The 16,173-nt window shown below is 40.3% G+C and overlaps 1 protein-coding gene across 2 annotated transcripts in view; it reads left to right on the forward strand.

Moving 5' to 3' along the window:
• LOC129817206 (bromo adjacent homology domain-containing 1 protein-like) overlaps positions 1–16,173 on the forward strand; it is a 73,724-nt gene that overhangs the window by 49,642 nt on the left and 7,909 nt on the right. For both annotated transcript variants that reach the window (XM_055872221.1, XM_055872220.1), the window contains exon 3: positions 14,485–14,843. In XM_055872221.1, the coding sequence (XP_055728196.1) occupies positions 14,485–14,843 (359 nt within the window). The remainder of the gene's footprint in view (positions 1–14,484; positions 14,844–16,173) is intronic.

Here is a 16,173-nt window from a genome sequence, read left to right on the forward strand (position 1 = left end):
AAATTAAATTACAGACTGATATATCTAAAGTTCATTACTGAGCGTTCGAAAATGGCATCCCGGGGTCTCTCTCTGCGTAAAGTTCAACGTCGAAAAGAAGACGTACCTCACTCCTTGGTGTTTTATAACCTCTGAGAGCTACGTAGGAAGCCCATTCCACTTCTCATTGGTTACTGACATCCAGGGGAAGGCGGGTGCAGTTCGTGTCGTTCCATAGGATATACACACCCCTTTAAACTGAACTGAGATCAGAGCTTCGCTCTCAGACCTTCGCTCTCAGACCTTCGCAAAACCTGTCATGGATTTCGCTGTAGAAAGAGTTCTGTTCCACTCAGAGACATAATTCAAACGGCTATAGAAACTAGATAGTGTTTTCTATCCAATAATAACAATAATATGCATATTGTACGATCAAGAATTGAGTAGGAAGCCGTTTCATCTATAGAGACAATTATGCTAATTTGAAACAGCACCCCCTATAGTCGCAAGAAGTTAACTTCCTGACTGATGTCTTGAGATGTTGCTTCAATATATCCACATAATTGTCCTTCCTCATGGTGCCATCTATTTTGTGAAGTGCACCAGTCCCTCCTGCAGCAAAGCACCCCCACCACATGATGCAGCCACCCCCGTGCTTCACGGTTGGGATGGTGTTCTTCGGCTGGCAAGCTCCCCCTTTTTCCTCCAAACGTAACGATGGTCATTATGGCCAAACAGCTCTAATTTTGTTTCATCAGACCAGAGGACATTTCTCCAAAAAGTACGATCTTTGTCCCCATGTGCAGTTGCAAACCGTATTCTGGCTTTTTTATGGCAGTTTTGGAGCAGTGGCTTCTTCCTTGCTGAGTGACCTTTCAGGTTATGTCGATATAGGACTTGTTTTACTGTGGATATAGATACTTTTTTATCGGTTTCCTCCAGCATCTTCACAAGGTCCTTTGCTGTTGTTCTGGGATTCATTTGCACTTTTTGCACCAAAGTACGTTCATCTCTAAGAGACAGAATGCGTCTCCTCCTGAGCGGTATGACAGCTACGTGGTCCCACGGTGTTTATACTGAGTACTATTGTTTGTACAGATGAACGTGGTACCTTCAGGCGTTTGGAAATTGCTCCCAAGGATGAACCAGACTTGTGGAGGTCTTGGCTGATTTCTTTTGATTTTTCCATGATGTCAAGCAAAGAGGCATTGAGTTTGAAGGTAGGCCTTGAAATATATCCACAGGCACACCTCCAATTGACTCAAATGATGTCAAATAGCCTATCAGAAGTTTCTAAAGCCATGACATAATTTTCTGGAATTTTTCAAGCTGTTTAAAGGCACCGTCAACTTAATGTATGTAAACTTCTGACCCACTGGAATTATGATACAGTGAATTATAAGGGAAATAATCTGTCTGTAAACAATTGTTGGAAAAATTACTTGTGTCATGCACAAAGTAGATGTCCTAACCGACAAACTATAGTTTGTTAACAAGAAATTTGTGGAGTGGTTGAAAAACAAGTTTTAATGACTCCAACCTAAGTGTATGTAAACTTCTGACTTCAATTGTTGGTCTACTGCTGCATTGGCCTAAAGGTTATGAGTTCCATGCAATAATTTCTTTAGCCGCCAATGGATCACGGTGAATCGATGCATCCAAATGTCAGAGGCTGGTTCTCTTACATTAGTTTACCATTTGAATTCCGATTTTTATGATTATCCATGTGACAGATTTAGAGTAAAGAAAAATTTATTATTGAAATTAAACTGTTTCACGAAAATGCGCATTTGAAAATCATAACTGGCAGATCGGTAGAAATTGTAGATAAATTGTAAGGTTCTCCAAACTTGAAACTCTTGCGCCGCCTATGAAGTCTTTATAAAATAATTGACTCCACGTTTCCATGGTCGGATTTGCCTATAGGCTACTTTGAAACAAGGTAAGACATGCCTCATAATATGAAGTAAAACATTTTTATAGGTTTCAAACAATTACGTAGGCAAAATGCATACTGCATACTTTTCAAAATGCATACTGCCTCCAGCTCACATTGTAAAATGGTGACGCGCTGATAGCCTGTTGCCAGCACTTGAATGGTGAATGGGAGGCGCGCTTCAATTACACGGAACCCAAACCGGCTGCGCCATTGTGCGCTATCGTGCATAAATTTATTTTGTCCCCCTACACCAAGCGCAATCACGACACGCAGGTTAAAATATCAAAACAAACTCTGAACCAATGACATTCATTTGGGGACAGGTCGAAAAGCATTAAACATGTATGGCAATTTAGCTAGTTAGCTTGCACTTGCTAGCTAATTTGTCCTATTTAGCTAGCTTGCTGTTGCTAGCTAATTTGTCCTGGGATATAAACATTGAGTTGTTATTTTACCTGAAATGCACAAGGTCCTCTACTCCGACAATTAATCCACACATAATAAGGCCAACCGAATCGTTTCTAGTCATCTCTCCTCCTTCCAGGCCTTTTCATCTTTGAACTTATATGGTGATCGGCATCTACACTTTCATAGTATTACCACGACAACCGGCAAAACAGTTTGTCTTTCAATCACCCACGTGCCATCTTCTCATTGGTTAAACCCACGTGGGTGATTGAAAGACAAACTGTTTTGCCGGTTGTCGTGGTAATACTATGAAAGTGTAGATGCAGATCACCATAAAAGTTCAAAGATGAAAAAGTACCTGCTTCTATAAACCAATGAGGAGATGGGAGAGGCAGGACTTTCAGCGCGATCTGCATTAGAAATAGAAAGGAGTTCTATTTTAGCTCTTGGCATTTCAGACGCTCGCGAGCAGTGCGGGTGCAATAATTGAATAACATGGATTTCTACATTTATTTTGCGACGCTCGCGCACGCGACGTGTCTGGTCTGGGCAGCATGTTAGGCTACCGGTTGAGAAACAAAATAGTAGGCATAGCTCTTTTTGAAAGATGCACCAAACCCTTTTTTAACACGCGTTTGCATTTAGAATTGTTACGCAATGAATGGGCTTATAAAATGACATGATTTAGGAGCTGCAGGAGATATCACACTCAAAATAGGCTGTGTTTGCTGTGCGTGTGGGATAGTTGTTGTTGGATAAATAGATAGGCTACATGATGACTAACGAAAATACACGCACACCAATTTAATTCCACTATTATGCAAATGATTCCATAGACCGATAAGCATGACGGTCAAATGTATTTCCATCGACTGGTATTTCCATCAATTAATAAAAAGCATTATTTTGCAATGTGATTTTTTTTCTAACGGTCATTTTGGCCAGCAACAGTTTTATTTTGTCCGCTTTTCATTGTATTATCGGACAAAAGCCAGCAAATGCCGGCTAACAGAAAACCCTGGGTCTAATATATGTGTATTTGTGGCAACCGACAGTGGAAGGGTGGTACCAGTTTAAGTGGTTGATGGTTATGTTGTCAAAGGTTGGCCGCCTCTTTTTAACACTGTTAGTTCTACAAACCTTTTAAGAGCATGTGACATTAAAGAGCTGACATTAAGGTCACAGTAACTTAATGGACGTTAGTTGCCTGGAAGTTGCGGTGAATTTTGCATTATCTAAGTTATTGTAAAATTCACATTAACTTAATAGCCAGTAACTGCTAGTAAGTCATAGGCAACGAACAGCCAGTAACTACCTGGCAGCTTAACTGGCAACCAGATGTCAGTAAGTTATTGTAAAATGCACAGTCATTTACTTGCAACTAGCTGCCAGTAGCTCACTGAACTTTTCTTATAAAAAGAAAGCTTATAACATTCGGTGACAACTACTAAGCATTATTTATGGTGAGCACACTTGGGACCCAGCCTCACCTGGCCTCAAAATATTGGTTGGCAGCAAACTGATCTTCCTTCCACACCATCAGATCAGTGAGCGTGACAGAGATAAGCCACAGTAAATTACTGTAAATTTGACAATAACAACTTGCTGCAAAAACATAAACTTTGCGATGGCCAACTGCCATTACTGGAAACTGCAACTTCTTAACTTCTTGGCGCTACGGATCCCGTTACCGGGATCATTTTCCTAAACAACCACTGAATTGCAGAGCTCCAAATTCAAAAATAATCCTAAAAATATTTCTAGGTTGTTGTTAATCCACCTATCGTGTCAGACTTTGAAAATATGCTTTACAGCGAAAGCAATCCAAGCGTTTGTGAGTGTATCAGTCAATGCTAGAACAGTTAGCCTTATATTAGCTTGGTCACGAAAGTCAGAAAAGCAATAAAATTAATCGCTTACCTTTGATAATCTTCGGATGTTTGCACTCACGAGACTCCCAGTTACACAATAAATGTTATTTTTGTTCGATAAATATTAGTTTTATAACAAAAAAACGCCATTTGGTTTGCGCGTTATGGTCAGAAAACCACATGCTCATTCCGGTCCTGAAAGGCAGAAGAAAATTCCAAAAAGTATCAGATTCAAAAAATAATACTAAAAATATTTATAATCATGCAATCACAAGTGAAATATACTAAAACACAGCTTAGCTTGTTGTTAATCCACCTATCGTGTCAGATTTTGAAAATATGCTTTACAGCGAAAGCAATCCAAGCGTTTGTGAGTGTATCAGTCAATGCTAGAACAGTTAGCCTTAAATTAGCTTGGTCACGAAAGTCAGAAAAGCAATGAAATTAATCGCTTACCTTTGATAATCTTCGGATGTTTGTACTCACGAGACTCCCAGTTACACAATAAATGTTCTTTTTGTTCGATAAATATTAGTTTTATAACAAAAAAACGCCATTTGGGTTGCGCGTTATGTTCAGAAAACCACAGCCTCGTTCCGTTCCTGAAAGGCAGACAAATTCCAAAAAGTATCCGTAATGTTCGTAGAAACATGTCAAACGTTTTTTATAATCGATCCTCAGGTTGTTTTTAACATACATAATCGATAATATTTCAACCGGACGATAACCTACTCAATAAAAGAGAGAAAGAAAATGTCGAGCTACCCCTCTCGCGCGCAGGAACTAATCAAAGGACACCTGACTCGTTTTGAAAAATCTCGCTCATTTTTCAAAATAAAAGCCTGAAACTATGTCTAAAGCCTGGCCACAGCCTGAGGAAGCCATTGGAAAATGAATCTGGTTGATACGCCTTTAAATGGAGGGGCAGGCAACAGAACAGGGATTTGTTTTAAAAAAAGCACTTCCGGGTTGGATTTCCTCAGGTTTTCGCCTGCAGAATCAGTTTTGTTATACTCACAGACAATATTTTGACAGTTTTGGAAACTTTGGAGTGTTTTCTATCCCAATCTGTAAATTATATGCATATTCTACGATCTGGGCCTGAGAAATAGTCCGTTTACGTTGGGAACGTTATAAAAAATATATAAAAATTCTGGCCCCTAGCGTCAAGAAGTTAACTTACTACATAAATTACTATAAATATTAAGCTTTCATGAAATCACAAGTGCAATACATCAAAATAAAGCTTAACTTGTTGTTAATTCAGCCAAGGTGTCAGATTTCAAAAAGGCTTTACGGCGAAAGCAAACCATGCGATTATCTGAGGACAGCGTCTAGCACACAAATGCACAACAAGTCATTTTCAACCAGGAAGTTGCGACACGAAAGTCAGAAATAGCGATATAATATATCCCTTTCCTTTGAAGATCTTCTGTTGGCACTCCAAAAGGTCTCAGTTACATTAAAAATGGTCCTTTTGTTCGATAAATTTCTTCTTTATATCCATAGAAACTCAGTTTAGCTGGCGCTTCAGTCAATAATCCACTCGGTTTCCATCGGTCAAAATGCATACAAAATGAATCCCAAGCGTAACTAATAAACTTATCCAAACAAGTCAATCAACGTTTATAATCAATCCTTAGATACCCTAATACGCAAATAAACAATAAAATTGAAGACGGAGAATCGTTATTGTCTTTACCGGAGATAAACAAAAAGAACGTGCTATCTCGGCCATGCGCATGGAAACACTACAGCCAAAATGGGAGCCCTTAGAAAAACTACTTATTCTCCCTAATTTTTCCAAAAACCAGCCTGAAATTCTTTCTAAAGACTGTTGACATCTAGTGGAAGCCCTAGGAACTGCAATTGGGCACGATTTCGCCCAATTTCGCCCAAAACTGCCAGCCATTGAAATCAGTGGTAGGATGAAAAAAAATGTTTTTGGGATGGTTTGTCATCGGGGTTTCGCCTGCCATTTCAGTTCTGTTATACTCACAGGCATTACAGTTTTAGAAACTTTAGAGTGTTTTCTATCCAAATCTACCAATTATATGCATATCCTAGCTTCTGGGCCTGAGTAGCAGGCAGTTGACTTTGGCCACGCTTTTCATCCGGACGTCAAAATACCGTTCCCTATCCAAAAGAAGTTAACAGTGCAGCTCTTGATCGTCACAAGCGCTTACAAAGATTGTAGAACTGACTGGACAAATTAAGTGCTCAACCTTAATCAACATGACAATAAAACCACCTAAACAGGTACAACACTTCCACAAACGGTTGGCTCAAATACTAAATATTTAAGACCATGCCCCTTAAATATGCAAATGAGCCCTCACCAGCACAATTACACCTTAATTCAACTGTAAAAATACTGTATTTTTACTGCAATTCCGTAGCCGGGAAAATTTCTGTAAAATTACAGGTCATTTTCTACAGAGTGTGCCATAAGCATATCTGAAGTATCCTGTCATTGCTTCTACATTGGAACCAGAGGGTTCTTCATGAGAGGGTTCAACATGGAACTGAAGAGGGTTCCCCTACAGCAGAGTACCCCAATTGGTGGCCCATGGGCTGAATTTGGCCTGCGGGTGGTTTTATTTGGCCCCCAAGTTTTCTGATAAAATAAAATAAATAAATGTCTATATTTTGAGTTTTCATTGTTGGATATGAAAGATTGTAAAAACACCAGGGAATCTGTTCCCAAGTATTCCCCCTCATGATAGAAAGACACGTGACCATATACAAATATAAGCAAGGTTTGAAATTATTATGTTTTAGGGATATATCTGTGTGGACTTCTTGCAGTCTACAAATGATTTGTAATTATGTCTAGGCCCCCCGACCATCTGCTAAAGAAAAAATCGTCCTGCAGCTGAATCTAGTTGATGATCCCTGCCCTACTGGGACAAATCAAAGGGTTATACTGTGGCTCCCAAAATGGTACCCTATAGGGACAAATGACAGAACTCTGTAACCAGAGGGTTCTTCATGACAGGGTCTACAGTGCCTTCAGTATTCATACCCATCGACTTATTCCACATTTTGTTGTGTTACAGTTGAATTCAAAATTGATTAAATTGATATTTTTCTCACCCATCTACACAGAATGCCCCATAATAACAAAGTGAAAATATATTTTTAGAATTCTTTGCAAATTCATTGAAAAATGAAATACAGAAATACTGTATCTCATGTACATACAATTGAAGTCGGAAGTTTACATGCACTTAGGTTGGAGTCATTAAAACTTGTTTTTCAACCACTCTACAAATGTCTTGTTAACAAACTATAGTTTTGGCAAGTCGGTTAGGACGTCTACTTTGTGCATGACACAAGTCATTCTTCCAGCAATTGTTTAGAGACAGATTATTTCACTTATAATTCACTGTATCACAATTCCAGTGGGTCAGATGTTTACGTACACTAAGTTGACTGTGCCTTTAAACAGCTTCTAAAATTCCAGCAAATTATGTCATGGCTTTAGAAGCTTCTGTTAGGCTAATTTACATCATTTTAGTCAATTGGAGGTGTGCCTGTGGATGTATTTAAAGGCCTACCTTCAAACTCAGTGCCTCTTTGCTTGACATTATGGGAAAATCAAAATAGATAACAGACTGACTCTAACCCCCCAACACATAAACTACTAGCCCCCCTGCAGCATAAATACTGGAGGCTGAGACAGGAGGGGTCGGGAGACACTGTGCCCCCGTCCGACGATACCCCCGGACAGGGACAAACAGGCAGGATATAACCCCACCCACTTTGCCAAAGCACAGCCCCCACACCACTAGAAGGATATCTTCAACCACCAACTTACCATCCTGAGACAAGGCCGAGTATAGCCCACAAAGATCTCCGCCACGGCACAACCCAAGGGGGGGTGCCAACCCTGACAGCAAGATCACATCAGTGACTCAACCCACTCAAGTGACGCACCCCTCCTAGGGACGGCATGGAAGAGCACCAGTAAGCCAGCGACCGAGTCTGCGTCTCTCACATGGTTGGGCAGACCATTCCATAAAAATGGAGCTCTAAAGGAGCAAGCCCTGCCTCCAGCTGTTTGCTTAGAAATTCTAGGGACAATAAGGAGGCCTGCGTCTTGTGACCGTAGTGTACGTTTAGGTATGTACGGCAGGACCAAATCGGAAAGATAGGTAGGAGCAAGCCAATGTAATGCTTTGTAGGTTAGCAGTAAATCCTTGAAATCAGCCCTTGCCTTAACAGGAAGCCAGTTTAGAGAGGCTAGCACTGGAGTAATATGATCACATTTTTGGGTTCTAGTCAAGATTCTAGCAGCCGTGTTTAGCACTAACTGAAGTTTATTTAGTGCTTTATCCGGGTAGCCGGAAAGTACTGTAAAGCATTGCAGTAGTCTAACCTAGAAGTGACAAAAGCATGGATTAATTTTTCTGCATCATTTTTGGACAGAAAGTTTCAGATTTTTGCAATGTTACGTAGATGGAAAAAGCTCTCCTTGAAACAGTCTTGATATGTTCGTCAAAAGAGAGATCAGGGTCCAGAGTAACGCCGAGGTCCTTCACAGTTTTATTTGAGACGACTGTACAACCATCAAGATTAATTGTCAGATTCAACAGAAGATCTCTTTGTTTCTTGGGACCTAGAACAAGCATCTCTATTTTGTCCGATTTGAAAAATAGAACATTTGCCACCATCCACTTCCTTATGTCTGAAACACAGGCTTCCAGGGACTTCAACTAAGTATTCACACCCCTGAGTCTATACTTTATAGAAGCACCGTTGGCAGCGATTACAGTTGTGAGTCTTGCTGGGTAAGTCTCTAAGAGCTTTGCACACCTGGAATGTATAATATTTGCACATTATTCTTTTAAATATTCTTAAAGCTCTGTCAAGTTGGTTGTTGATCATTGCTAGAAAGCCATTTTCAAGTCTTGCCATAGATTTTCAAGCCAATTTAAGTCAAAACTGTAACTATCCCTCTCAGGAACATTCAATGTTGTCTTGGTAAGCAACTCCAGTGTAGATTTGGCCTTGTGTTTTAGGTTATTGTCCTGCTGAAAGGTGAATTTGTCTCACAGTGTCTGTTGGAAATCAGTCTGAACCAGTTTCTCCTTTAGGATTTTGCCTGTGCTTAGCTCTATTCCGGTTATTTTTATCCTAAAAAAAGACTTCATAGTCCTTGCAGATGACAAGCATACCCATAACACGATGCAGCCACCACTATAATTGAAAATATGAAGATTGGCACTCAGTGACGTGTTGTGTTGGATTTTCCCCAAACATAAAGCTTTGTATTCAGGACATGAAGTGAATTTCTTTGCCACATTTTTTGCAGTTTTACTTTAGTGCCTTTCACTCTGTAATTTAGTTTAGTATTGAGGAGTAACTACAATGTTGTGATCCATCATCAGTTTTCTCCTATCACAGCCATTAAACTCTGTAACTGTTTGTAAAGTCACCATTGGCCTCATGGTGAAATCCATGAGCAGTTTTCTTCCTCTCCGCCAACTTAGTTAGGAAGGACATCTGTATCTTTGTAGTGACTGGGTGTATTGATACACCATCCAAAGTGTAATTAATAACTTCACCATACTCAAATAGATATTCAGTGTCTGCTTGTTCTATTGTTACCCATCTACCAATAGATGCTCTTCTTTGGGAGGCATTGAAAAACCTCCCTGGTCTTTGTGGTTGAATCTGTGTTAGAAATTCACTGCTCAACTGAGTCCATGCAACTTATTATGTGACTTGTTAAGCACATTTTTACTCCAAAAGTTATTTAGGCTTGCCATAACAAAGGGGTTTAATACTTATTTACTCCCTCTCTAACTTTAAGCATCAGTTGTCAGAGCAGCTTACCGATCACTATAACTGTACACAGCCAATCTGTAAATAGCACACCCAACTACCTCATCCCCATATTGTTATTTATCTTCTTGCTCTTTTGCGCCCCAGTATCTCTACTTGCACATCATCATCTGCACATCTATCACTCCAGTGTTAATGCTAAATTGTAATTATTTTGCCTCTATGGCCTATTTATTGCCTTACCTCCCTACTCTTCTTCTGCATTTGCACACACTGTACATATACTTTTTCTATTGTGTTATTGACTGTACGTTTGTTTATGTGTAAAGCTGTGTTGTTGTTTTTGTCGCACTGCTTTGCTTTTTCTTGGCCAGGTCGCAGTTGTAAATGAGAAATTGTGCTCAACTGGCCTACCTGGTTAAATAAAGGTGAAATAAAAATAAAACAAATAAATTAAAAACATTTCAGCTTTTCATTTTTTATTAATTCATAAAAATGTCCCAAAAAATAAATGCACTTGACATTTTGGCGTAGGCCAGTGACCCAAAATCTCAATCAAATACATTTTTAATTCAAGCTGTAACACAACAAAATGTGGAAAAAGTCAAGGGGTGTAAATAGGCCTACTTTCTGAAGGCACTGTACGTAGAATCTAAATGGGTTCCCCTACAGGGACAAAACAAAGAACCCACAAGGGTTTCTTGTGAGAGGGTTCTAAAAATCAAAGGGTTTTACGTGGCACTCAAAAGGGTTCCCCTACAGGGACAAAAGATAGAATGTCTATTGGTTCCAATCATTTAACAATCTTTATCATACCCCCAGATCCAGTGGTGAAGCAGGAAATTCAGGTTTGCTGGCAACCGAGACGTTCAGTGCAAAGTGAGGTTGACTCCCAAGTTATTAGAATTTAGCTGGTATGCAAAACCACACCCATCATTATCATATTTCCCAGCATGCTCTATTGCAGTTTGCTTTTCAGAATTGTTTGTTTCAGTATCTGTGGTTTTGCATGTACATTAATTGATTCATTAATCAGTTGATTTATCTTATGCTACACAAAGATAAATAACATACAGTAACAGTCAAAAGTTTGGACACACCTACTCATTCAGGGGTTTTTCTTTATTTTTACTATTTTCTATTAAATAACACATAAGAAATCATGTACTAATCATATCAAAATATATTAAACATATCAAAATATATTTTAGATTTGAGAATCTTCAAATAGCCACCCTTTGCTTGACAACAGCTTTGCAAACTCTTGGCATTCTCTCAACCAGCTTCATGAGGTAGTCACCTGGAATGCATTTCAATTAACAGGTGTGCCTTGTTAAAAGTTAATTTGTGGAATTTCTTTCCTTAATGCTTTTGAGCCAATCAATTGTGTGAAACGGTAGGGGTGGTATACAGAAGATAGCCCTATTTGGTAAAAGACCAAATCCATATTATGGCAAGAACACCTCAAATAAGCAAAGAGAAACAACAGTTCATCATTACTTTAAGACATGAAGGTCAGTCAATGCGGAACATTTCAAGAACTTTTCAAGAAAGTTTCTTCAAGTACAGTCGCGAAAACCGTCAAACGCTATGATGAAACTCATGAGGACCACCACAGTAAATGAAGACCTAGAATTTCCTCTGCTGCAGAGGAGGAGTTCATTAGTTGCCAGCCTCAGAATTTGCAGCCCAAATAAATGCTTCACAGAGTTCAAGTAACAGACACATCTCAACGTCAACTGTTCAGAGAAGACTGTGTGAATCAGACCTTCATGGTCGAATTGCTGCAAAGAAACCACTACTAAAGGACATCAAAAATAAGAAGAGACTTTCTTTGGCCAAGAAACATGAGCAATGAACATTAGACCGGTGGAAATTTGTCGTTTGTTCTGATGAGTCCAAATTTGAGATTTTTGTTCCAACCGCCATGTCTTTGTGAGACGCAGAGTAGGTGAACGGATGATCTCCGCATGTGTGGTTCCCACCGTGAAGCATGGAGGAGGAGGTGTGGTGGTGTGGGGGTGGTTTACTGGTGACACTGTCAGTGATTTATTTAGAATTCAAGGCACACTTAAGCAGCATGGCTACCACAGCATTCTGCAGCGATACGCCATCCCATCTGGTTTGTGCATATTGGGACAATCATTTGTTTTTCAACAGGACAATGACCCAACACACCTCCAGGCTGTGTAAGGGCTATTTGACCAAGAAGGAGAGTGATGGAGTGCTGCATCAGATAACCTTGCCTCCACAATCCCCTGAAATCAACCCAATTGAGATGGTTTGGGATGAGTTGGACCGCAGAGTGAGGGAAAAGCAGCCAGCAAGTGCTCAGCATATATGGGAACTCCTTCAAGACTGTTGGAAAAGCATTCCAGGTGCATCTGGTTGAGAGAATGCCAAGAGTGTACAAAGCTGTAATCAAGGCAAAGGGTGGCTACTTTGAGGAATCTAAAATATATATTTGTTTAACACTTTTTTGGTTACTTCATGATTCCATATGTGTTATTTCATAGTTTTGATGTCTTCACTTTATTCTACAATGTAAAAAATAGTAAAAATAAAGAAAAACCCTTTAATAAATAGGTGTGTCCAAAATGTTGACTGGTACGGTACTTATTTCTCAACTAGTTCAATCTGTTAGTTGGACTTATTGCACTTGTTCCTGAAATGGTTGTTCCAGTTTAGATGGTTTAGGTAGTCTCATTTATACATTTTTCTAACTCTGGCAGTCATTCTGAATGTAGATTGTGGGAATCCACTCTGGCTTTAACTTCTTACAGGAGTTAAAACTTCTTATGGCTGCATCCCGCTAACGGGATCGATATGACAACAGCCAAATTCAAACAACAGAAATCTCATAATTAAAATTCCTCAAATATACATGTGTTTTATATCATTTTAAAGGTAATCTTGTTGTTAATCCCACCAAACTGTCCGATTTCAAATATGCTTTTCAGCGAAAGCACTACAAACGATTATGTTAGGTCACCACCAAACCACAAAAAGCACAGCCATTTTTTCAGCGAAATATAGCAGTCACAAAAAGCAGAAATAGAGATAAAATGAATCACTAACCTTTGATGATCTTCATCAGATGACACTCATAGGACTTCATGTTACACAATACATGCATGTTTTGTTTGATAAAGTTCATATTTATATAAAAAAATCTGAGTTTACATTGGCGCGTTACATTCAATAGTTACAAAAACATCAAGTGATTTTGCATAGCCACATCGTTTCAACAGAAATACTCATCATAAATGTAGATGATAATACAAGTTATACACATGGAATTATACATATACCTCTCCTCAATGCAACCGCTGTGTCAGATTTCAAAAAACTTTACGGAAAAACCAAACCATGCAATAATCTGAGACGGCGCTCAGAACAATAGCCAAATTAGCCGCCACGTTGGGGTCAACAAAGCCAGAAAAAAACATGATAAATGTTTCCTTACCTTTGATGAACTTCATCAGAATGCAGTCCTAGGAATCCCAGGTCCACATTAAATGCTTGATTTGTTCGATAATATCCGTTATTTATGTCCAATTAGCTACTTTGGTTAGCGCGTTTGGTAAACAATTCCAAAGTCACAAAGTGTGTCCACTATAACGTGACGAAATGTCCAAAAGTTCCATAACAGTCAGTAGAAACATGTCAAACGATGTACTGAATCAATCTTTAGAATGTTGTTAACATACATCTTGAATAACGTTCCAACCGGAGAATTAGATTGACTTCAGTTGAGCGATGGAACGGAGCTGCCTATCACGTGAACGCGCGTGGTCAAAGCATGGTCAGCTCATGACAGTGGTGACTAATTCCTGTCTCTTTCGGCCCCCCTTCACATTAGAGTCATCAGACAAAGTTCTATTGACTGTTGACATCTAGTGGAATTCGTAGGAAGTGAAAACTCATCAATATCTCGCTGTAATTTCAATGAGAGCTTGGTTGAAAATCTGCCACCTCAGAAAAAATCCAAACAGGAAGTGGAACTTCTCAGGTTTTTGCCTGCGATATGAGTTCTGTTATACTCACAGACATAATTCAAACAGTTTTGGAAACTTCAGAGTGTTTTCTATCCAATACTAATAATAATATGCAAATATTAGCAACTATGACTGAGGAGCAGGCCGTTTACTCTGGGCACCTCTGTGCACCTTTCATCCAAGCTACTCAATACTGCCCCTGCAGCCATAAGAAGTTAAACCTCACTTTTCAGTCCCGCATAATGTGACTTGATGCTGGTTTTGCTTTAGCTTTTGCTGGTCACCAGCGAAAACACAACAATGGCTGGTCACCAGCGAAAACACAATGAAGACTGATCAACTAGACCATGCTGGTTAGACCAGCTAGACCATGTTGGTCGGCCAGTAGAACCAGTTAGACCATGCTGGTCAGACCAGCTTCAAATTTATGCTGGTCTATGCTGTTTTTTTCAGCAGGGCTTCTCTTCCTCCCTTTCTCTCTCTCTCTTTCTCTTTCCAGAGTGTTACTCGTCCCCCAAAGGCGACCACAGCCCCTCCCTCCTGGTCTCCCCCTCCCTCCCGCTCTCGGGCTGCCCCCTCCACACCATCCCCTCCTCCACCCAGGCCAAGCCCCATCTCCTCACCCCCCTGTCTGACCACAGAGTGCCCCATGCTAGACTGAAGCTGGCCAAGGAGTGCCCTCAGAGCACCAAGCCACCTAACGGTTATCTGTCCATGGGGAGAACCAGGCTGTCGCAGAAACAGCCAGCCCCGACATCCTGCCTGTCCCCCGCCAAGCAGAAGAGGGTCAGCCACCGACGGGCCACCAATGGGTGGCTGCCTGTAGGAGTGCCCACGGAGAAAGAAGTGTTCATTGCGGTGGGTTGGATCAAGAGTTTGTGTGTCTATGTGTTGAGATACTGAGAGTTTTCTTCCCTCATACTACCATGGCAACCTGCCCATTCCATAGCTTTCAATTGGCTTATTGTTGTTAACCCAGTCCAAGACACCCCGGCAAAAATCAGCATTTTATTTGTCTAACTTTCATTTATCTGCATGTCCAGCCCTCATATTTAGCCTCACAATGAAGTGTTTTACCATTTTATTTTCAAGACAACCAGGGCTACACGTAGAACACAAAAACAATTTGACAGCTGTATTCATGAGTCTTATTGACATATGTCACAACAACAACAGAAAAGGCAAAAAGCAAAAAATGACTTGATATGAATGCTGTGAGTACATAAATGATTTGCTCACTGGGTAATGAATATCCTACGACTCAGTGACAACTGTGTGGAGTTTGGCGTTTGTGATAGTAGCTATATGATCTTATTACAGTATTATAGACACCTTGTCCTGGGATTTTCCATCTTCTATGTTGAAAAACCCCTTACCTTGTAACGACTCATGTGTAGCTTGTTCGTGAGAGTCTCAGTTTTTCATAGATACAGTGTATTCGGAAAATATTCAGACGCCTTCTCTTTTTCCACATTTTGTTACGTTACAGCCTTATTCTAAAATTGATTAAATAAATAAAAAATGCTCATCAATCTACACACACGAGCCCATAATGTATTAAAAATTGATTCAATTGATTGGACATGATTTGGAAAGGCACACACATGTCTATATAATGTCCCACAGTTGACAGTGAATGTCAGAGCAAAAACCAGCCATGAGGTCGAAGGAATTGTCCGTAGAGCTCCGAGACAGGATTGTGTCGAGGCACAGATCTGGGGGAAGGGTACCAAGAAATGGCTGCAGCATTGAAGGTCCCCAAGAACACAGTGGCCTCCATCATTCTTAAATAGAAGACGTTTGGAACCACCAAGACTCTTCCTAGAGATGGCCGCCCGGCCCAACTGAGCAATCGGGGGAGAAGGGCCTTGGTCAGGTAGGTGACACCAATGGTAACTGTGACAGAGCTCTAGAGTTCCTTTGTGGAGATGGGAGAACCTTCCAGAAGGACAACCATCTCCGCAGCACTCCACCAATCAGGCCTTTATGGTAGAGTGGCCAGATGGAAGCCACTCCTCACTAAAAGGCACATGGCAACCCGCTTGGAGTTTGCCAAGAGGCACCTAAAGGACTCTCAGACCATGAGAAACAAGATTCTTTGGTCTGATGAAACCAATATTGAACTTTTTGGCCTGAATGCCAAGCGTCGTGTCTGGAGGAAACCTGGCACCAGCATGGGGATGACAGC

The sequence above is a fragment of the Salvelinus fontinalis genome, chromosome 20 (genome assembly GCF_029448725.1).
Source record: "Salvelinus fontinalis isolate EN_2023a chromosome 20, ASM2944872v1, whole genome shotgun sequence".
Lineage (NCBI taxonomy): Eukaryota > Metazoa > Chordata > Actinopteri > Salmoniformes > Salmonidae > Salvelinus > Salvelinus fontinalis.